This window comes from Toxotes jaculatrix, chromosome 18, assembly GCF_017976425.1.
Source record: "Toxotes jaculatrix isolate fToxJac2 chromosome 18, fToxJac2.pri, whole genome shotgun sequence".
Lineage (NCBI taxonomy): Eukaryota > Metazoa > Chordata > Actinopteri > Toxotidae > Toxotes > Toxotes jaculatrix.
In genome coordinates this window covers 10,775,854-10,800,233 of record NC_054411.1, presented here as the reverse complement: position 1 = coordinate 10,800,233, position 24,380 = coordinate 10,775,854, and the positions used below count along the sequence as shown (strand labels likewise).

At 41.9% G+C, this 24,380-nt stretch overlaps 1 protein-coding gene across 2 annotated transcripts in view; it reads right to left on the bottom strand.

Annotated features, from left to right (window-relative positions):
- cyth3b (cytohesin 3b) overlaps window positions 1-23,419 on the bottom strand; it is a 35,290-nt gene extending 11,871 nt beyond the window's left edge. Inside the window, exons 1-7 of one of the 2 annotated variants that reach the window (XM_041062737.1) lie at window positions 23,048-23,419; window positions 2,924-3,006; window positions 2,439-2,503; window positions 1,531-1,597; window positions 1,295-1,413; window positions 782-862; window positions 235-347 (exon numbers count right to left, since the gene is read on the bottom strand). In XM_041062737.1, coding sequence (XP_040918671.1) covers window positions 235-347; window positions 782-862; window positions 1,295-1,413; window positions 1,531-1,597; window positions 2,439-2,503; window positions 2,924-3,006; window positions 23,048-23,066 — 547 coding nt within the window. In that variant the 5' untranslated portion in view covers window positions 23,067-23,419. Of the gene's footprint in view, window positions 1-234; window positions 348-781; window positions 863-1,294; window positions 1,414-1,530; window positions 1,598-2,438; window positions 2,504-2,923; window positions 3,007-10,007; window positions 10,199-23,047 lie in introns of those variants that run through there. The other variant, XM_041062736.1, reaches the window with a different exon arrangement.
- Window positions 23,420-24,380: the final 961 nt, after the last annotated feature.

Below are 24,380 nucleotides of genomic sequence, written 5' to 3'. Positions count from 1 at the left end.
ATATAGTCAGACTATGTTCATATTCTCCAGAGTTGTGGCCACATGCAAAAGATTTATACAGCCCAAACAGGTCCAGCTGTCTAATGAGGGAAGACAGACAGTCAGCAGCATTGATCTGAGGCTGAGGTGGCCTGGCTGGCCCACATTATCTGTCCTGGACTGTCTGGCTCAGTCTGACTCATTCATCTGCTGCAGTAAATGTGTGTAGAGTGTGTGTGTGTGTCTGTGTAGTACCTGTGGACTGGAAGACGCCGGGATTGCATTGGCAGTACCTGGAGGCAAACGCCTCCATCATACGATCAATCTTCTGGGCTTCGCCAGGAAGTCTGAAACTCCACAGGAACTGCCTGCAACAGCAGAAAGAGAGGGAACAAATGTAAAGACGTGAAAAAATGATGCAAATGCATGTTACAGTATATAGATATTCATTGTAAATTACAAACCCTACTACATGCCTAGGCTGGTGTTTTTATATTAAGAGAAGAACAAACCAATGGCATGACATGCAGGTTTGCATAACAGATCGTTGAAATTTAGGAGGTGTGCAGACTGGATTGTCAGCCAGTCTCTGTAACCTGCCCTTTGCCATAACACCCTCCTCTACATAGACTCACAGACATGTTTGCATGTATCTTTGCAAGTTCTAGCCTAAAGCTGTGTTCACACTAACATGACTGTCACACTTGCACTACTCAAACTGGACGTTCTGGACTGTGTTTCATGTTCTCAGCAGTACCTGCAGGAACATGTCCACACAGTGCTGTTTTTGTTGTTAGCTCACCTTAAGGCTTGTACAAGGTTGAGGTCCGCAAACTCATGAAGCTCCACAAACGCCTGGAGGACCTTGATGTTAAAGTCATCCCTGGAGGAAAGGAGGGACACAGGCCACACGTTTAACTATTTACACCCTTTCCCAACGGAAAAAGACAAATCAAATGGAAATACCCTGCAGGAAATTCACATTTTTTGGGAGTCAGGTTGGAAACTAAAATCCTGTAGCCATGTCACAGTACCAGTTTCAGACAGACAGCCACTGTGTCAGTTGAGCCAGGCAGCATGAAATCCCAGTTGTTTTGACAGTCCAGTCCCCATTGATTTTCCTTCGATAAGAACCACATGCCCGTTATTTTACTGGGACTGTCTCCCATCGCTGATCTGCTCCATAAATCCAGACCACCAATTTCCTGGGGCTTTGTGCCCACGTCTGAGCACATGCATTGCACATCTGACATAGAGATGGGGAGGGGAAAAAGGAAAGGTGGAAGGATAAGAGAGGGAAAACTGGAGAGCTCACCGTTCTCCTAAGTAGTCCCCGATGACTGTTTTGTTGAGCCCCTCGCCTTTGTAGAGGAACTGTGCAATGTCTTCTGGGGTGTTCTGGAGAAGATCATTCTCCAAAAGAAACTGAATTCCCTGTTTAAAAACACAAATTGCAGATATTTTAATGCCCCAGTCAAATCATAAAAGCACAATTCAACAGCCACAGTTTTACATATTCTGGGAAATGATCAGTTCAGGACATGGCCTGACCTTTTTAGGGTCCATGTTGAACTTCTTCCTCCCCATGGCGATCTGTTTGTTTCTTTGCGTGGTTTTGCTGCAGTAAAAAAAAAAAAAAGGGACATCCATCACATCACAGTTAAGGGTGTGGTGTTGTCCCCAGGCTGCCGCTGTTTGTTCAATAGGTCAGTTTATGATGGGTTTGCCCTGTATGAGGCATGACTTTGTTTATTTACTACTTTGTAATGAGTGTACAGTGGGATTAAACTGAAAAAACTGGAAATACCTTAAGCGTGAGCAATCGTGATTTTGTATCAACTGGTCTGCATGAGCACTTGATTTTAACCCATTTTAATGTAACTCTCACTTCAAAACACATTTTGCATGTGCCCCACAGGGAAATCTCCACCTCTGTGTGTCTGTGCCTGCTCCCTGAGCTTCCTGTGTGCCCAAAATAGCCCGAGCCCCTTTGCCAGCTGCACCTGAGACACACACACACACAAAGCCTGACACACAGTCTCACTCCACCTCATCAACCAATCGTATGAAAGCCTCTGAATACGGACTGTTTGGCTAACGTTCGCTTCACTCCTCAAACAAAAGGGGATTAACACACACACACATGCACACACACAAACGCTGGACACAAAACGACAGGTGTGAGGCTCACAGCGGAAGCAACCATACGTCTGAGGAGGAAAAATAAAGAATGAACTAGACCTGAAACGAGTCGATTAATTGATTTGTCAGTTGACAAAATCAACAACAATTTAGATAATGCATTAATTGTTTAAGTCATTTATAAATCAAAAAACACCAAATATTTGAAAACTAAATATCTTTGCCTAAAATTTTATATTTAGCTTTTTTCTTAACGGACACAGAAAAAAGACAGCACAGAGAGAAATTTAAAGGCAGTGAAACCTAAAGAAACTCACCTCTCCCCCACACAGGTTAGCTGCTCGATCTCAGTCATTACCTCCGCAATCTCAAACTTCAGCCGCTGCAGAGAAGAAAGTAGCAAAATGACTCGGTCCCTTATTTGATTTACTAGAATTTGCGTTATTACTTCTAATAAAAAGACAGACAAGGGAGGACAATGTGGATCCAGCTGCAGCTCTGAAGTAACAAGTAAATAATGCCTAGGAGGATCCTAATTTGATGGCTACTTGAGAATTAATAACAAAGAGCATACTGACGGTTTCCTTACAGCTACACTTTGAAACGCTTATTAGGAGTAATTTAGACATATTACAATATTCTAACTTTCTGAAAAAGAAATTACTCAGAGAACCAGATTAACCAAATTAATGTTAAAAGCAAATATGTTCAGAATTACACCAGAACCACAAAACACTTGTTGTATTGATTTACAGTTTGCCCAGAATAACAACTAAAATATCATTAGTGGATTGTTACTCACTTCAATATCATCCAGAAGTTCTTTTTTCCTGCGTCGTATGTTTGACAGCTCATCTCTTTCCTCCAAAGACAGGTCCTCAGGTACTGGAAAATACAGAGAGAAGGGAAAATGAAAGAAAGAACGTGAGAGAGAGAGAGAGAGAGAGAGAGAGAGAGAGAGAGAGAGAGAGAGAGAGAGAGAGAGAGAGAGAGAGAGGAGCAGGGTTGGGAGGATGGATTAAATTAATTCACCTTCCGACCAGCCAGTCAGAGTCACAGGGATTAAGCTTGACAGTGCATACCTGTTCAATGAATCCATTCCAAAGACATTACTCATGACCTAAATTAATACACAGACAGACAGACAGAGGTGCCATTTCATTTTGAAACCTAAGCTTAAATACAGTACGTTACAAGGAGACAGGGAATCCTGAGGCCTTTTATTCTACATCCTTTGCATATCTAGTTTAACCTGTGGAATACGGCAGCTTATACATCACTGAGGAGAAGAATATAGCTAACTTCTCTTCTTACAAGGTAAGAAGAGAAAAAAAAAATTTCCAAAAATTTGGAGGTGAAGTTGCTTGTATACATACAAGAGGAAACGCTGTCCCTAACTATGACCTCAAAAAAAAACAAAAAAGACCATTGTAGGTATCATAAAAGTAGATTTTATGGCAGAACAGTTGTATTGGAGTGCATTAGATTATACAGGTGTGTCCTAATAAAGTATCCACTGAGAGTGCACAGTGTTATGTGCATAAAATATACAGCAGGTGTTAGAAAGCAGATTACACAAAAGCCACAAATGAGAAAGAGGCTTCTCATGAGAATTTTCTTTCAGACCAAATTATAACCACAGAAACTTCCTTGTTGAAAAGCAGATGACTTCCATAAATAACATCCTGTGTGTCTGACACACACACACACACACAAGAAACCACTGAACATCTGGCGAAGCCTGCCCCCTCAAATATTGGCTTTCTGATAGTCAGCTCTCGTCGAGCCCTCATTTGGGGTAATTAACACTGCACAGAGAGAGAGAGAGAGGGCGGCACATCATGCAACATGTATGTTTTACTGCATGAGCTCACAAACACTGTATACACAGGTGAGTACACACTATACACTGTATGTGCATACAAAACTTACGCTTCACCCACATTTATTTTATTTTACACAGAGGGTCCCCAGAGCCACCTACTTATCCTTCATTTACCCATGCCACGTCAACCTTCCCTCAGACCCCTCGGAGGACCTCCCCCTCTTTCCTCCACACATCAGAAAACAGCAATCCATTTGAGAGCGAGCTGACAGGAAGTAGGTCATTTTCACATGGAGCTATACCAGATTGTGCTTCTCCTACACTGTCTCTCTCTCACACACACACACACATGAGCACACTCCCCCTCTATCTCTCTCTTTGTCCGCCTCCACCCCAGTGCTTGAAGTGGGGGTGAGAGCAGATCCAAATCCCCCAACTGAATCATACCACTAAGCAGCTTTGCAATTCAGACATAATTTTCTCTCCCCCGACTGTAAATAATGGAAACAGAAAAGTAAAGTTATTTCTTCTCATCTTTATCTATCTGCTGTATCACTCTCTCACACACTGTCTGAATCAATCCCTCTCCCCCGTCTTGCTCTACGAGACAAAGTGACAGAAGCAGCATGGACTATTAGGTTAATACGGTCTGAGGGCATGGAGCTCGTGTCATCACAGGCAGACGAGTCAAGAGAGCAGGGATCCAGATGGGTGTAGATGGCTTTTTTAAACCGTGGGAGCATCAGTGTGGGTGAGAGAAAGATGATCTACAGACTAAGAGTAATTACAAGAAGAAATAAAGAATTAAAGAAAAGAGAGAAAGGAGTCAGTGTGTGAAAAATAAAAATATATACATATCAAACTCAAAAAGAGAAAACAACTTTTTTAAATGATCATACAAAGGTGCAATCAAGTGGAATAGATACTGATGGGGTATCGATACCATGTCTGCCAAGCACTGTGAGGCTGAATGATGACTCACCCTTAATTTGTCAAGATATTAAAAGTAGGTGTTTTTACTGGCATGACTGCAATTTCAAGATGGACACCCCCACATAGCCAGTATAAAAAAACAGTGTGTCAAGGTGTGCTTATTTCACAGTTTCTTCGTGATGTAAAATGTCAATTGTAAATGCTCTTAATGGCATGGAAAGGCTGCCATTAACACAGCAGCAACTGATTTAATTAAATCCTATATTTTCTGTAAACTGTGTAACTGTAAGTGTTATATTGTTAAACGGTAAAGCTACATTTTTGTAATTACTTGGCAAGTGGCAAGAGGGATGGATGGGAGTGTGTGGGTGGATGAATTGGATGTCTGCAAAAGGCATTACTTTCATTGTGTGTTTTCTTTTCTTTTTATTCTTTTTTTTAAAATCATCTTTCCCAACTTTGGATTTGTTTGTAAGTCAGTAGACACATACTATTCTTTTGTCATTCCAGTGAAAGGTGAAAAAAAAAAACGATTTAAAGGTTTTAAAGATTTATGTTGGACCTTGGAAACTGTTGCTGATAAAACAATCCCACTATAAAGTCCATCTGGAAGCTGTTTTAGAGCTTTTCTTCATTCAGCTTTGGAAATGTGCTTATTTGCTGTCTGAAGAAGAGTTAGATGAGAAGACTGATAGCCTAAGGGCTGGGTTATACCTTATCAGAACTAGGTTGTACAATGTGCTGTCCAGCCATGTTGGAAATCAAAAGTGTTTATAGCTGTTCCAAACACTTGAAGGCAGATTGAAAAGCCGGCTGCGACAGCCCCTAAGGAGACTGTTTTCTCAACCCTTTTGTTTTGTTCTTGTTTTATTGTGAAGTTTTGTCCCTTGTGTATCAGATCTTGTTGATTTCCTGTCTTTGTCTGGTTTCCCTCCATTTGTGATTGTCTGTCCCGACCTAATTGGTTTCACCTGTTGCCTATTACCTCATATATATAAGTCTTGTTGTTGCCCTGGGTCCAGTTTGCCTTTGTCTGTACCTGAGTGCACCTGTGTCTCTACCTGTGTTGGTTCCCCATGTTCATTCCCTGTGTTCGTTCCTGTACCTTAGCCTTGCGTTTTGCCCCTCACTTTACCTTGGTTGCCTTTTGATTACTAATAAGGGCTTTTGGAGTGTTCTTTGTGTTTTATGTTTCCAGCCTTTTTCCCTCCCTCATGGATGATTTTTAGTTGTTTAAGTTTTGTTCTCTGGCCCTGGACTGTTCCAGTCAATTTCAGCTTATTAAAAGACTTGTAGGTTACTCATCGCCTGTCCTGGGGTTTTTGCATTTGGGTGCTCTCTTCCCTCGTGTTCATGGCTGCCCGGTTGTGACATTGTAACTTCTGCATGCCCTGAAAGATATTCATAGTGACCTCTGACCATAAAATTCAAATCAGTTCACCCTCGAGTCCCAGTGAATATTTGTGCTAAATTTGAGGAAATTCCCTCAAGGAGTTCCTGATATATCATGTTCACAAGAATGGGAAGGATGAACAGACAAACGTATGATGGTCAACCACAAACTGAAAACATTATGTCTCTGGTCAGTCTCTGTAGCAAGCACTGAGGCATAAAACAAGGACACAAAGGGATGATCTCAATGCCAAAGAGCAAAGAAAGGATAAGACTTGAGAGTGGTGTAGGAACAGATACCAGCCCACCAGACATCTTCACACTCTTTGCCTCTTTTGCTCTCTTTTCCTGGCTTCAGTTAAGCAGCCTCATAAAGCAGTAATTGTGGAGCAAAGAGACCCTGCAGGCAACCTACGTCTGTAATGCGCAAAACACTCCTCCATCCCTCCTACTCTGGATGAAAGAGCTTGGCTGGACCGGAGAATGGGACAAATTGTCTGAGGAGACAGAATCTGTTTTGGATAACAATTCCCCCGCTGTGTATTTTCTGCAGCAATGTGGAAAACGCAGAGTAATCTGATTTCATTGTGAGGGCAGCTACTACTGTACAGCCGAGACTGGACATCTCATGCATTATACATGAAAGTCTGAGAATCTGAGAGTATATGTTTATGTGAATTTCCATAGAGAGCAGCCTTTCTGAAAAAAAAAAATCCATATTACGTGATACAAACTCTCCATGCTTAACCCCAGGCACAGCCACACATGTTACCAATGCAACACCACTCAGCCTTTTCATATGATGACTTAGGGAGCTGCTGGTCCAGTTATAATCAATAAATCACGATAAAGGCTTTTTCCCCCACTGGTCTTCAAGCATTCATGGATGAGTAACTGCCACGGTGCCAAAGTTTTTTCAGACAGACACATTTTTTTTCAAAGAGATCACTGAGTTTGTGTCTTCCCCTTTCAAATCTAACTTCATCACTTTTATCTCTCTACTCCTGCAGAACTGTAACTAGCCGGGTCAACATGATCTTCAGGGGTCAGGGAAAAGGTCAGAGCGGTGTATTTACATTCCGCAATGGCCTCTATGTTGTAGTTTATCGTGAAGCTGCCACAGAAAAATGCAGTGTATTTGTTGCCAGGGTTTTTGCCCATGCGCCTGTAAAAGGAGACCTAATAATTTTTGGCAGTTTTTGGTAAAAGGGCAAGGGGATCAGTTTTTAATATTTCAAGGAGGGAACAGAAGACGAGGGAAAAGCCACGCTGAGCCGTGAGATAAGAAGCTGCAGGCGACAGGTTGCACACCTGCAAAACACCACCATCCTTTTGTGTGAAAAACTCTGTGCATCATATGAGATCTGCCTAAGATCTGATCACAGCCGGGTGTGACTTTCTTCCTTGTTAAAACACTGTGACAGCGTGTCTGAAACGTGAAAGACTTTCACAAAGTAGGCGAATCACCAAATCATTCTTTCATCTCATACAATTTAGGTCATTGTCAGATCTGGTCACAGTTGGTATACACTATAATTAGCTATCATTTGTGGCAAAATCTTATGACTCCATAATAAATCTAACTTATTACTTGCCCTGCTCTAGACAGTCACAGGGGTCATAAAAAGGAAAACAGAGATCACAAGCAAATTATTCATGCCACTAATAACAGAGGCTGTGTTTCACGTCCACTCATGATGCGCTCTTACACTTATATAACCTCAATGATGGTCTTTGTTGGAGCCAGTGATCCCAGTCTCGCTTACTGTAAATAAGCCCATTTAAGCTATCAACTGGACGTATGTGTACACCAAGTACAGCTCAAATATACAAATGTGATTTAATATTTGTTAATAACAATTAATAACTATTAACTATGAATTCATATTTTTTGGCGTCAGGAACAGCGCTGACCCACATGTTAGAGCTGCTGTTCGAGCTGTATTTACACATACATCCAATCAACTGATAGCTGAAAACCACTCAGGGTTTTGAATAATACATTACTGCTGTGCTCCTCATTCCAGTTAGTATGGGTATCTAGGCAGGAAGACCTCAGTCCTGAGACAGTTGACTGTCTGACGCTAGTGGAGATATGGAACAGATTGGGATCAGATTCATGTGACCGACTGGCCTTAATTGGCAGATCACAAAGTTAAATGATTAAACGCCTTTGACAGTCATGCCTTTCCAGTGTCCTTTGCACCAAGGGCAGCAGAGAAGATGGACTTGCATACTGATCCCCCCCTATTTTACTGGGTGATGTTTGTTGAACAGTCAGCTTGGAGAGTCTTGGAACCAGAAAGAGATCTTGCATGTTGCCTGTAAGAGTGTTTTTTTTTTTAGCCGTCCTTAACCAGTTTCTGATTAAGTTCTAATTGTCGCGTTTGAATCCAGCTGTGAGCTCTGACTTGAAAGCTCTCACTGGTGATGCATTCAAAACATACTCGTGTCAGATTTGCTAAGACTTTATTTTACAGGTCTGTTATTTTCCAATACTTTCTTGAAAGTTTCTTGGAAAGAATCATCTAGCTTCGTACTACTTACAGGAAGAATAGAGACAAAGTTTATTATTGATATCCAGAGAAATTTCTGTTAAAGAAATTGCTCCAGTAAATATTTATGTTATCCATTTATTATTGGAAACTTCATCCTTTATTCATGATGAATCACATGCCTGTTCGTAGGCTTGTTTCACATTTGTGCTCAGCTCACCTGCTATCCCCTGACTAAAAGTCCAAATGTTGGGTTAGCTTAGCATTTAAAATCAATTGGGTATGTACCACTGAGAAGATGAAGATAATATGGTCTGTCTCAGGCAAGACTACAGATTTAGCCACAACACATAAAATAGTACGTTAACATCATTTAAACAAGCTCACAACACTTTAAGATTAATCTTTTCTGTTTACAGTGCATCTCATTGCCTGCCAAACACCCAGATTGTTTCCCTGAATGTTAAATTACAGCAAATCTGGAGTCCTTATTCTAAAATTAGTTGGAAACAACCAATTTAACTTTAAGAATCTGGCTTAATTCATCGTGTCTAACCAGTGCTCTATGAAATCAAAACCAGAAGACAAACAATAGGCAAACACCACACCAGGATTTCTGGTATTAAAATAACTTTGACAAATCAATTTTTATTCCATGCAGACATGCAGTCAAATCAGCATCATCCAAGCTAATGAATCTAAATGAATGAATCTAAGAACTTGTTAATTAAACCAAACGAATGACACATTTCTTTTCAAACCCTGGCTAAAAATGTTGCTCAACAAAACAGAATCATCAGAGCGAGTGAAACACTTCCTGACTTTCACCAGGCTTCCAGTGGGACAATGGAGGGGGATGTCTGCTGTGATTAGGACCGCAGGGCTGGTCTTCCCGTAACAACAGCAACCACGTAAACAGGTTGAAGCCGTTCCCACCACGGGCTAATTAGGGAGCACTTACACAAGTTCACAGCACAGCCAACAGTAGATTGTGGCGAGGCTGCTGCAAATATGTGCAACCCAGCTGAGTTAAGAGTGATGCAAGAAAGCGGGTAAGTGTGTCAGAGCCGATGACACACTGACAAATAAACGCCTAAAGGACTCGTGTTTACATTCATTTCAGAGTATAAACTCTGTCCATACAACACCATGATGTACCGTAGGTGAAAATAAGACATCCACATCTGATCCAACACAATCCTTTCACAAAATAAACTCTACTTCCTGAATACAATACATACCCATTCTCCTCTTCTTGTCTCCAGTTCCTATGATGACTGACATGCCATCAGCAGAGCTATCTGTGTCCTCTAAGTACTGCAAGTATCAGTACTGTAGCTGCCTGCTGTAAGAGCTTCACAATTACACAGTTTTTAGCAGCCTGTTTCCCGCTCATGTAAGCTGCAATTGTGGCTGGTAGGTGTGTAGTAATTGTTTTTCCCCACGGCGTTACTCCTACTCACAGCTTTCAAGCATACACACACACACTGACAGCCTCTTTGACAGTTTCTGCCTCTTGACAGATGACAGTACTGGTATGGAAATAGCCCACATTCCTCCTACTGCAACCGCCCATTCTGGTCCAACCAGCTCTCTAGACACCTCCTCTTGTCTCATCACCTCTTTTTGTCCATTTCCCCACATTTTCTTTTAACACTTACACTCTGCTCTTCTGCTTCAACTCCCTCTCTTTCACATAGACATCAACTTCTTTCCACATTTCACCTGGAGAACTCTAAACCCAAACATTTGCCCTCCTAATAAAGGAATCTATCTAACTATCAAACCATCTTTATTTTGTGAAGATTTCTGGATATGTATAGAGACAACGGGGTTCTGGCCTGCATTTCACATCAGATGAGCAGTAAGGAAGGTGCAACAGAGTGCACAGGTCTTAAATACAGTCCACTCACCTTAAGAGCATCAGCTGCCACTTTTATGAGGCTGGAGAAGCAGCAAATCTACACTGTCCACTTTACTACCAACATTACCCTGAAGTTTCTTCCTCACTGTTGCAAACATTAGATTTGCATCTATGACAGTGCCATTTTACTTCATAAAGAAGTGACTCAAGAATGTCCACTAATACAAGTAAGACATTTGCTGTTTCACCTCTAGTATGAAAGAAACACAGTTGGGACAAAATCTTCTTATTCATAGTGGTCACTATCTTCAGTTCTCCCTTCTCATTAATAAAGACTAACGAGATTTGGGTGGTTTCCCCATTCGCCTCATGATACTGGCTTTAATCATGCTGATTTCAAACACGTATAAAAAATTGTGATTTACATCTTCAGGAAAGCAAAAGTCCACAATTTCACGTCCAGCCAAACCAAACAACGGCATGTTTCAGTTCACTCCCAAATTAAAGTCTTGGACTCGCCATTCTCTTGCTATTCCACTTTTCCAGAGGCCACTTAAAGTCTTTTGCTCCACTGTCAATGAAAAATGGTAATTACAGAGGAATAAAGATCAGTAAAGCAAGTTTATGAGTTAACAGTCATGCTTGCAGCTCTCTGAGGCTAACCCTAACCATAACTGTTTGTCATTTGCAGGTATTTGGTCAAAAAAATGACAAAAGGTATTAGACACATTTTGACCCGATGATGCTAGATTAAAAAATCCAAGGGGCATTAAAGAGTTTAAAAATCATCTTGAGGTGAACATGCATGTCTCTACCAAATTTTCTGTCCCATAATTGTGGACACATTTTGCTGAAAACCGCAAGTGTGAACTTCATGGTTACACTAAAGGAAAAGCCCACCAAAGTTATTAAGATTGCCAATCCATCCAATAGATGTTGAGAATAACCAAAGAACTAGATGTTGGTAGTGTTTAAAACACCAGCAGTTTGAAAAGTTTCGCCATCATCAGGAGAAATAGAGACAACAACCTCCCACATCTTTTCAGGAAGGACTAAAACTGCTAGGTCTTTCAGCTTTGTAAACACATCTGATGTGAAAACCATGGTGTTGTCCTTGGATGCAACAGGTGTTAAATATCTGATATAATACACCTGGAGTGCATGAAACAGCAATACTTTATTCTTGATGAATGTGGAAAAAATATTTTAAAAACTATCTGAAATTTCATGTTTGTATTAAAGTTTTTTTAGTATATAAACTTATCAGCCAGTGTCCCAGAAAGGTGTCAGATGCATTTAAATTGCCCTCGTTTAGCTGTTTGTTTGCCTCAAAGAAATTACTGAATGTTTTCAAAGTCTGCCACAGTCACTTGTTGTTAGCTCTCATCTCAGAAGAGACATCAACAACATTCCCTTTATGAAAATTACAACAGAAATCAGAGGTTGCATCAAACACAGCTGTTTGAATCTTGAAAGCTTCAAAGACTCTATAGCACAATCGCTTGAAGCAAGACAGCCTCTTCACAGAACACACTAGTCACAGTCACTTATTCATGAAGTCAAGAGCTGTGTTTGCCAAATTTCACTCTTAAAGAAATTTTAAGAATTGTTTTTCTTTGGATTTGAAAAACAGCCTCTGATAGGTTTATTTTTGGGCCATCATATGTTACAATCATCAGACAAATTAGTTTAGTAATTTTGGCAGCAGGATCCCTTGTTTTGTTTTTTTTTATCTTTGATCAATTACAAGCATGATTGCGAATGGAGATGGTCTTTCATTATGACTGTTGATCTTACCTCACGCGTCATTTCCTCTACAACAAAATACTTTTTTACTGATTTCTTACACTGTTTGGCATGCTGTGCAACGAATAAACGATCAGGCCATCAGTCTGTCTGCCATCTGTCAACTGCAGAAACCGAGACCTTTTCTTATCATATCAAACAGTCTCCATCCTGCTCAGACTTTTGTTATTCTCCCAAAGAGAGAGCAACAAAATATGAAAGGAAGATGGTGATCTTGACAGCCATGCCATTTAACCCATGTGATCTGTAGGTTGACAGTGGTAGTAAAGCTTTGTTTTGTCTCAACCTGTTTTACATACAGTAATGTGCTTTATAATCTCACACTGTCTAGACAAGCCCTTTCCTAATAGATCAAGGACTCAACTGTTACACAACACTACCTTCTCTGATCACAAGAAGCCTGCATGTGTGGGGCCAGACTAAGCCCTGAACAATTTTATGTTCACTAGGTGTAAAGACAGACAGACAGGCTGCCATCTCAACAGACAGTTGAGATGGCAGCAAAGCTAATCTCAGCACTCTCCACATCATGTCCCTTTACCCTTCCAGCATGCAAGACTAATCACAGGACAGCCTGACCGCTGCATAACGCAATTTACAACACTATAAAATTCCTGTAATGGATAGGTTCAAAACCAAAAGGGTTCAAAATCAAAGTTTTATAATTGTGTTCATTTCTCCAAAATACATTTTTAAAGAATGCAGTTTCATTTTAACCACATGCATGTCGAACAGTTGCCCTAATTTTTAAAATACATCTGGTTGGGAGTAAACCAGGCTACTCAGCTGTGCAGCACATAAAAGCACATAAAAGGTGTCCAGAAACTTTTAGCAGGTTCTCTGTCTGACCCCTACAGTCCTATTTCACTCCGGAAATAGTTCTTCCACCCACAGTCTGATATGGATGCTCTGAGCAGACAAGCAGAATTTGCACGTGACTGAAAGACTAACAGTACGGAGGAGGCAGCAGCACAGGCTGTTTATGTTGGGCTCAGGCCTTAAATCTGGAAAAAAAAGTAGTGCACAGATACATGATAGAGAAAAAGAGAAGGAGGCAGGACGATGAAGGGATGCTCCAGCTGCCAAGTAGGACTGCACTTCTACTTTTGTTGTTCCAAGACAGCAGGAAGGAGAAGAGGCGGATGAGGAGGAGGAGGAAAGAGAAAAAGAGTTCATAACAGAGTTAAAACCTGAGCCAGGATTTCTTTATTACACAAAATATGTGGGTGGTTCAGGTCAGACCATCACTCTTTCCCAGGTTCTGTGTAAAAGGGATTTCCAGATTATGTGAATCTGCACAGGAGCTCTTTCTTTAGCCTCTTATCTTAAATCTCACTAGTTTATTAGAAGTAAACAGTTCAGACTCTTGCATCATCTCTGAGGAGAAGACTGACTTCTGTTTCTCCTACAGAAGTCAGATAAAAATAACTAGGATGACCTTGATAGCACAGCCCATTTGGCCGTAGCATCACATAGTCAAATTCATTCATCCATGTCTCCTAAAACTTTATATTCTTCTAAATGGTTTTGCCAAATATGGTTTGGAGGAAATGTAATAGCTGTGTGGATTGTGTTCACCTGCAATATTTTTTCCAGCCTACTTACCATACAGAAGCTGTACAGAGGGGGTCAGGGTGGGCGTACAAATTGAAGGCTTTGACACCTGACATCGGGGGTTCACATCCTATATCCCAAAGCGCTTTGGTCAATGTTTGATGAACTTTCCCCACTGAAATATGAATGGCGCTGCACCAATACTGAGTCAATAACCAATTATTTTAGAATTTGTTTTAACTTGCTTGAGTCAGTCAAGTGGACCATGCCAATCAGTTTGGCATAGTCGTCAACCCCCTTTAAGTGCTATAATCAATATTTTTGAACATGATTCAATAGTTCCTTGAATGTGAAAGGAATTGATGAACCTACAGAAATTCATCACCTTTACCTGCTCAGTACCAAATGGCAAACAGACACAGTTACTGATGAGCTGGTCCTAGTAGGAGCTGGTGGAGGCCAAAAACTGAGCTACAAGAGAGCGAGAGATTGGATTTACATTTCCAGGTGACCAGAAACGTGACTCCCAATGAATGATAATGTTGCTCTATATCTGCTGGATGTGTAAGTAAGCAAGTGTTAACTAATGAACTAACCGTTGTAGGTTTAAGGTACCAATAAACTACAAAGACAATATTTCCCTCTACTTTTAACTACCCCATAAAAGTAGGTGGAAATACAGCTTAACCAAAGTTTTTTGCAAAAGAAAGACTTCATTATGAGTGCAAGAAATATTAAAACCTGAAAACACTCTTGTTACTAAATTCTTCTAATAATAAATACTTTGCCAAAAGGTTTTTAAGTGGGTAGTAGGTCTATTCATTATTTCATTAGGAATTACATGAAATTCTTCACTTAATACCCTGTACTTACAGCCAGTGAACAGAAGCCATACAGGGAGTGTGCAAGAGGAAAATATGACGTGAAACAGATATGAAAATAGCGACTGGGCAGACACAACATGGCTGGCCAGAATACAGGATTAGTATCCTGTACTTCCTCTTCACATACAATTGCCTAAAAATTTAACAGGGTTTTCCGTGTCATATATTTGAATATCAACTGTTCTCATCTCTCTGAAAACCAGGTTGGTTTCCTCTTCCTTTAAGACACCAACAGAGAGTCAGAAGTGCTGGAAATTCAGTGTTTTACCATGAAACTAAGCACATGTATGGCCTCCTGACAGCTTGCAGGCATGTATGACAACTACAAATGAGAGCTGCTGATGTTTTCAGTATCACTGACTGACATTTCCCTGAGGGAGGAACAATAATTACTCATTATTGCTTCAGTTTAGGTATCGACTGGGTCCATTTATGAAGAGATTAATGACGGAGCATTTGCATCATGTTCCTCTGGCCACATTACATTGTCAAGGGACAACTACAAAGAATACAAAAAAATAAGCTTTTTTTCAAGGTTAGCTGTAGTGCATGTACTAGCTGATGATGCCAGATATTCAACATGACAGAGGTCAACAAAGAGATTAAATGCACGCGTGAAAGAACCTGTGCCTGAGAGCTGCTGTAAATCACTCACCTTCTGATAAACCCTCAGGGCTACAGTGGTCATGACCCACTCAAAGCCACACCAAATTATCAATCATCTATGGGAGCACTGACATTGATTCATCATGAGTTATGTGTTGTGCATGTGAGAATGGGCACAGGGAGAGAAAGTGTCTGTGTGTGTGTGTGAGTGTGTGTGTGTTTACAGCAGTACGGAGTGGGTGGAAGCACCTCAAGTACAGCCATGTGTTGAGCTATCATTGTGCCCTGTAGAATGACACGGTTATGGATGCCCTTGTGGACTATTCTGGATCCTGTCACCCTGACCTGCTCTGTCAAAGCCATTCATTTTATATTTCACAGTCCTCACTAAAGCAACAATAGCCATCCTATCTCTGAAAACAACTGAACAATTCAAGGGTCAGAGCAAAGGAAAAGACCCTAAAAATGAGGAGTGAGGAGCAGAAAATCCTAGTGACACACCACACTATAAATCACATGACAGACTGTGTCAGGAATAGAAAACACAAGGGAAGGCATCTCTCTTTTTCCACTCTCCTTTTTTTTTTTTGCAGGGCTGCCTTTTTTTGTCATGGTTGAATCCTGTTTATATAGTACGTACTGTATAAGAGTGTGTGTATGTGTGTTTTCCAGCACTCCAGTAGGGAAGTGACAGCAAGCAGCCGAAGCCCCTGACCTATAATCCACTAACTGTCATCCATATCCCCCCCAACTTGATCTCCTCCATTTGTCTACGCATGGAGAGGGCTCGCAGCCCACACTAATCCTCTGTGTGAGCATGCATACACACCATATAAAGAGATACGCACACTCGCAGTCACATCCGCACACATTTATATACACACTCACATGCCTCCACAAGTGAAATAGTGGAAGTACAGAAGGATGAGGTATACACAGCTGGGCTGAGCCTTGCACCACTAACCTACTTTAAGCATCTGACTCTACACACTGTGCGACTGCAGCATCCGCTTCCCTATCAGTCTCACTCTGAAACTGTGCCACTGCTGCATGTCTCCATCTCCACCTCTCTCATCCTAAACATATACAAACCAACTCACTGTACCAACACACCGTCACACACACATACACGTGTATATACACACTGACAGGTAGCTCGAGAGCCTGTGTGACACATGGCCACCCCGCTGTGCTCTTTGTAGCATTTCTCAGTGACAGACAGAGCACAGCTGCCATTCTGAACTGCACAGAGCCGATGACGGGAGACGTGGAAGGAAAGACTACACGACTGCAACAACCTCAGCCTTCTTCACGGCACCAGTAGTGCAGCCACAGCTCATCCTCTCTCCCTATGAAAGAAGAATGAATTTTGCATGATGCAGCAGCATCTTACAGAAAAAATGGAGCGTGGGTAGGGGTTGGAAACATGCTTATTTTGCAAAAAAAAAAGAAAGAAAAGACTGAGAATGTGCAGTAGTAGTTTACTGACACAGTGACCCCCCTGAGTGAGTCACTGAGTGTTACAAATCCTTTCTTAAAAGCTAGGCTGGCATTGGAGTGGCAGTGCCACGAGCCCCAGGAGCGAGACAAGAGGGCTGTAAGAGTCTGGAGGCTGGCCACATGCTCTTCACAGACTTACGCACACACCCTCGATATTACTACATTCACAGGGACCTGTCATCAATATAACACATTCTCTAGCCCCTTACTCTTACCTTAACCATCACAGCTGAACGTTCAAGAGTACAGACTACAGAGCTGAATACAAATGTGCACTAGAGAAAATGTTTTGTAGCATATCAGCCTTTTTGGGCTGGGGGGGGCACTCTTTTATTTTATGTTGTCATGTGCTTGTCGTGTGATGGAGATTTGCAGGGTGATAATAAAATGGTTGAACTTTTCTCCAAGACATTTGCAGCATCTACTGAATAAATACTGCAATCTGTGCGTCTGTGTAAAAACTCACAGTTGCACGTTGTATTTTAGGACAGAAAACTACAGGCCATTGAAGAGTATGAGAAACACTGGATGTGCTGGCAGTCAGAGGGGGATACACCTTTTTCCTGCATCTTCAGCAGGTTAAACAATCTTTGTGCGCTTACATAATTGTTCCAACCCTCCCTTTTCCTGTCCACTCTGCTCAGCCTTCTCGTCTCTTTCCAACAGACCTGACCCCCCCCCCCCCGCCCTCACACACACACACACACACACACACACACACACACACACACACACACACACACACACACACACACACACACACACACACACACACTTTAATAGAAGCCTTGAACCCAGACTCCCACAAAGGCCCAAGTGGAGCAGGACGTTCTCTGCCTGAAATTCACTTCAGCACATGGCTTCAGACTCCTGGGACCCTCGGCATGCTCTGATTTTTCTTTCCAAAGAGGAGAAAAATAGCTCGATTTGCCTCACGTCTCCCAGTCCACGAGCCCCTTGATGGTCTTAATGCTGTAAAGACAGATCCCAATCTGTGACTCTGCCGAGCAGCAGACCTGCACAGCGCTGTCTGTTAGATGAAGAGGAAACTGGATACTTTCTTGAAAAGCCCCTGCATGTGTGCTTTTCCTCCTCTGCTCCAGACAAAAATTAAGTCTCGCCATCAGCGTCGCAGCCACTTATGAAACAACTTCAAACCTGTATTTTTTTAAGGCAGAAAAAACACAAAGTGGAGGTCCAAGAGGATTTATACACATGACTCATGTTCACTTGAAACTTAGCTCTTATTGATGCAAGTAGATCATGCACAGAAGCAATCCAAATCCAGAAAGCTGACTTCCATATGGGTCAGTCTGGTATAATATACGTAGAGTCCAACTTAAACCACCGTGGGGATGTCATGAGTAAAGGAAATGTGCTATCTGATATTCTGGGAGGCCAAACACAAGGGCCCTCTGTGTTCCCTGACCTTTTTTGTCAAAGATGAAATACGCAGACAGACTTTAGCTTATACAGTAACGTCAAGCCACATACAGAAGCCAGAAGTTTCCTCTATCTCTACATCGACCTCTCAAAGCAGTTACTGAGCCGTGGTGAGCTGGACCTCTTGTGTGTGACCGCCAGTGTGTGAGAGCAGTGAGAGTAGTGAGAGTGCACAGCAACCAGAGGAAACACACACTCTTTAACAGAGATGAGTCACAATGGTGGGAGTGAATGAGTCTGAGAATTTCTTCCTTTAATACGTTATCTTAAAATGCAGGAAAAAACAACACACAAGCTTAACATACAAACACACACAGATGAACATCTTGTTTATTTAATCACTCAAAAAAAAAAAAGAGAAAAAAGTGTGAAAATGGACAAGTGATGCTTTTAAAGGGAGTTGACTAAATGTTGAACTGAGTTGAAAAAATGTTGAACTATTCCTTTAAGCAGTAGTACCTGTATTCAGCTCTGAAAATTGTTATCAAAAGTCTGGTAGTTAAGTAGGTTACCTCTTTCTTTATTTATGAATGAATTACTTGTTGCACAGCCAAAGGTGAACCCAAAAGTCCAAAACCCAAATCAAATATCCAATTTTCAAAAGAAGAAAGAAAAAAGCAGCAAATCCTCACATTTAAGAAAACGGGGACCAGCAAATGTTTGGCATCTGTACATGACATAACTTACATAAACAATCTGATATTTAAATCGTTGGATCATTTAATTTTCCATCAATAAAATGTAAAATTATGCAAAAATAGGTCTCAGGTTAGGTTTGGCTGTCAAATTTGGCAGTACCGGTCAGGTTCAGGCGAGCCAGGTTTTAAAGATATGGGCACGACCAGGTTCAGGTCTCAGTTTTAGGTCCATGCAGAATTCTACAATTATATATAGAACTCAGAACTCACTACTTCACTCATAGAGATCTGGGCCTCTATTGAACCGTCCCTCTGCCGGCCCCTGACATCCTATAAGGCCCTCAGGTTCTTCACCGTCACACAGGCTGCATACAGACCCTCAGTACCTGCCCGAGCCTCCTCAGGCTTGAAGTAAACATCCACAGCCTACCAGTTTTCTGAGAGCCACAATTTTCTGTAGATATATGCAGTATAGGTGAACCAGGTGGCCCCTCTCAAAAAAGTCCCATCAGAAAGCGAAGGTATTCAGTCTGGATACCACAAAGAGGTGTGTACTATTAAGGCATGATTTGTTCCTATGCTCCATGACGCTGCTCTCTTAGCCACTTGACAGTGTGTGGGCTGTGGGGAAAAGACAGCAGCTGCAAATCTACTCCAAAGACAAAAACACAGATCCTGAACATAGCAGGAAGCTGTTGGCGTTGTCCTGTGGCCGGCAGACTAATGGCTCTGAGATCTCAAAGCTCAACGCATCGTGTGCGCCTGTGCTCGCCTGAGTTGGGCTGCAGTGTGCCATAACCCCACAGACCACACACTGACACACACACTCACACACTGAACTGCCAAGTTTAAATGGCTGGTTTTCAAAGTGTGTAAATAGATCTGTCTGTATCCAAACCCGCCGGTTGTCACAATGCGTGCTGTGAAGCTGGTGTCTAGTATAAATGCTCTGATTCATACCATATGGGCATCACTCATGTAATCTGTATTGAACAGAGTGTATACAACTCACCGACTGACAATTACACTCCACACCAAAGAGGAATCAGAAATACTGTAGGTGTACATCTGATGGAGTGTCAGAGTCAGTCATGCAGAACAAGAATGTGTTACAGTAAGCTACGCTCAGTCTGCTCTGTCTGACGGGCTTCACTGTAGCAACGCTTTGTGGACTCTTGTTGGCCCATTGTCCACTGAGCGTGTATTGTGGCAGAAGGCATTGTATTGTTGACTGCCATGCGTGTCAGATGGATTACTATGGACCCGTTCTCTCTAAGCCTTGTACAGTAAGGCCAAATGTCCCTACATTCCTGGATGAGGCTGCAGAAAAGCAATATGGGGGAAAAAAACAACAATAGATAATGGAAAATTAGGAATCCACTAACAGAAAGAAGGCAAAAAAAGAAAGACTTGCATACTAATACTTAATTAAGTCCCTTTTTGACAACATAGAGAAGATTTCAAGCAGGTGAAAATGAAACAAGACAAAAACGCAGGAAAAGCTCAGTGATCACCAAAGTCACAAGGCTTCTTCCTCTGGGGACCATGAATGCCTGTAAGCAGACCACCCGCTGTTCAGTGGGTTGATTGTGACTGAACAGAAGAACTTTTACTGAGCGAAACTCCTGTAATACGCTGGAGAATTGATTCAGTAAGACTATCTAGTCCACCACCACTCTCCCTCTGTGTTGTTCACTGGCAGCATTCCATACCTTTTTGGCCATTTTCCAACTTTGCTCTGGCACTTCACTCCGCCTCCCCCCTTATCCCCTCCACGCACACACATCTCCTGTCTCTGTCTCTCATTCCCTCTCAGACATCTCACCATTGCTGCTACTACGACTGTGTCTCACGCTCTCTCTTTGTGGTCACACGTTCTTTGCATCCTCACACCTTTCTCGCCGCCTGTGCTCCCCCTAACACCTGTGTATTTCATTCTGCCCGCCACTTTCTGTCCTCCATCACACTCGACCTGTGGCCTGGCAATGTCTGAGTGCGTGTACCTTTGTAGGGAATGACTGTCAGTTACTGAACCCACCTGTCCGCCACATCAAGCTGACTAGATTCATGCCTGTAATCCCAACCAGCACGATCGCTCATCCCCTACTTCGTATTGCCACCCCCAGAGCGCCAAACTCTGCTGGGAGCCTATGTGTGTGTGTAAGTGCTAACCTGTTCTAACAGAAAGAGGCAATTTGAAGATAATGTTCACAACATAAAACTAAACAAAGAAAAAAAAAAGGAAAAACAGGAGCTCCGTAGCCTTTCTTTCCTGCGGCATACAGGACACTATTTATTCCAGATGAGAAGACAGAGTGTGGCATAAATCACGCACGCACTCACACTTGCTCACATGCACATACACACACTTATCATTCTAGGTCATGATCTATCTGTCCATCTATCTTCACTGCAAACAGCGCCATAAGGGAAAAAGGAGAAATTTAATTTGAGTAGGTGTCAGTGTGTCAGCGTGCAGCTATGAATGTGTGTGAGTCAAAGTGTGTGTGTGTTTCAGTGCTCCTGGCTGTTGTCAGCTATCCCTGGTTGGCATCACGGCACCATATGTCTGTCTGTGGGGCTGTGCTGACGTGTGCCACTGCTGGAGGCCAGGCCGGCCACGCACACAGCACAATGACAGCTTTATGCCATGCATGCAATACTCTAGCCAATAGTCACATCCTGCAGCTCTGCAAGCGGTGAACATGTGGAACCGAACACCGCTGGCTTACACAAGTGAGACAACAGCAGTGATGGTTTCTCTCCTGCTGGGTTAAATCCTAATGAACTTTAAGGATGTGAATTTGTGCAGTTAATTAACAAGCTTTGCAGAATTTACTGATCCAGGGGCTGGGCCAGCGGGTGCCCAGGTGCTCGGCCTAGCAGATGTAGTTGTCTTAGTAGTTGGCTTGTTAGTATCATGAACAGGTCCACTGGATACAGGCCCAGGGCCCCTGGACCAGACCCTCTGTATGTAGTGATTGTAACCATTTCTTATTGGAAAGTCAAACAACCACAAAGACACACAAAATGACCAACAAGAGATTTAGAACAAACACAAAGAGTTGCAAAATGGCACAAAACTATCATAAAGAAACACAAAATGATGTTCATGGCTTTAGGTTGTCTGGAGTTACAGATAGCAGCTCTTCAATGATATAGTGTCATAATTTAATATTTTAAGTTGCTCCACATTCATTTATTGCACTGAAGAAACAACATAACTATCAGTGATGTAGGGGCTTAAAATCTGAGCCTCAAGACATTTTAGCTCCTTCTTTAAAGTTGTGCCCAAGTCTGAGCTCTCCATTCAAAAGTTTCTGAACCCACCCATGTGCTGATCTGTGGGTGGATGTAGTCTCTTGCAGGTTCTTGTTGCACTGATGCGTCCGTGCCAACACATTATAAAAACAAGCCCAGCCTTTGTCATGAGTCAATAAATGAATCTATGTGTCGTGGCTATGCTTGGTTGACCGTGAGAGGATATGCTGGGCCAGAGTGGCACCAGCCTACAGCTGACAAAGGCTCAGATAAACACAAGTCTCCTGGCTACAGCACTGATGACACTGATGCCTTGTCAGTCATGCGTGCTTATCCACTCAAGTCTGATAACCTTGTTGCCTCTTAATCATCATCATCCTCAATGCAGGTCAGTCTTTCAGCCTTAAACACAGGTAGCACATAACTCCTCTTGAAACCATCATAACATAGCCTGAGTGAGGGGGGTCTTCATGTCAGCACCAGAAAATGCTGATGTGGGAGAGATCAGTGGTTTGGCATAAAACTAACTGTGTGTCAAGTCTAGAATGACGGAAATTATAGGCCAAAGACACTATCCATTTCATTATTGTTATTATTATGATCATTATTATTATTATTATATTGCGAAACACTCAGGCGGCAGACTAAGGAGGCACATTTCTCCTGACAGTTGGTGCTGAAATAGCTACAAATCAGCGATTTGAAAGGCACTGACTGATTCATACCTTGGTTGTCCTCGTCCATGTCTGCAGCCGATAAATCAAGATCCCCCTCCCAAAAAAAAAATCGGTTACAGAAACTTCCGCTGCGCGAAAAACGTTTAATTTACGGCAAATGCGCGTAAAACCTAATTTCCAGGACGCATTTGGTACACAGGTTGTCTCACAGGCAGCGTCTTCTTTTTAGGAAACGTTGTGGCCATTTAAGCCTCACAGTCGAGAGGCAGCGCTCCGGTTCCCGTCAGTCAATCAGTCAGTCAGTCAGTGCGCGGTGTGTCTCTGTAGCAGCAGCAGCAGCAGCGGTGGTGTCTTTTTGCCCACAGTGACCGGGTGCGTTGTCGTTATCCCTCCAAATACGCCTTCACTCCACTAGTGTCGGGAGAGTAGTTGACAAGGCTGCGTCAAGTTGGCCAACACACGAACAAGAGGGAGTCGGCATGTGGGGTACTTTTCTCTTCAAAATAAAACAGTCTCGCTAACTCAAATGGGTGACACCTTGTTCACCACGCGGTTTCTTTTATTTTGGAACCAAAAACAGGAAATACTTGTAATATGTTTGCGTAACTTGACGCTAGTTGTTAATCCCATCCCTGCTCCGCCGCGCAGCAGCACTGATCGCTGCTCAGCACTCACGTGACTCCAGGCAAAAGTGAGATTATACCCAACAAACAGATCTATAATATTAGTATCGATTATTCGACGTAGTTTATTTTTCCTGTGACATTTGGCTATACCCTTCAAGAATTCATTGCTGCCGGTTACTCGTTTGAAGCTGTACTGCTGCAGGAAAATATAGAAATAAACTACACAGAATTATTTCGGAATACATTTGTGGTGCAGTTTAGACTGACTTAATCGACTTTTGACTTAATTATTTATATAATTTACTTTTACCTTTACTATCTGCAACATTACAATGATCTTTACATACTTATACATCAGTAATTATAATCAAATAATGTAACATACAGTTTGCACTACAAGTACTTTTACCTGTGCTACTATGAGCATATTTTGATGCTAATACTACTGTAATTTTACTTAAGTAAAAGTTCTGAGCACCTTTATCCACCACTTTACATTTCTGCATACAAAAGACATCCTACACCATGAAGTCCCTTATTACAGACAGGTGTAGAAGAAGAAATACTGTTCCAAGTGATATTATTAAAATATTATGTTAAAATGTTATATTCATTATACTGTGGATTATTATTCTAATTATTAATGCACTGTAAGCAGTATTTTAATGTTGTAGTTGGTCAAAGTGTATAATAATGTATAATGTTTCAAAAAACGACTACAGGATTTGTGCATAAAACCTTAACCTGTAAAATTA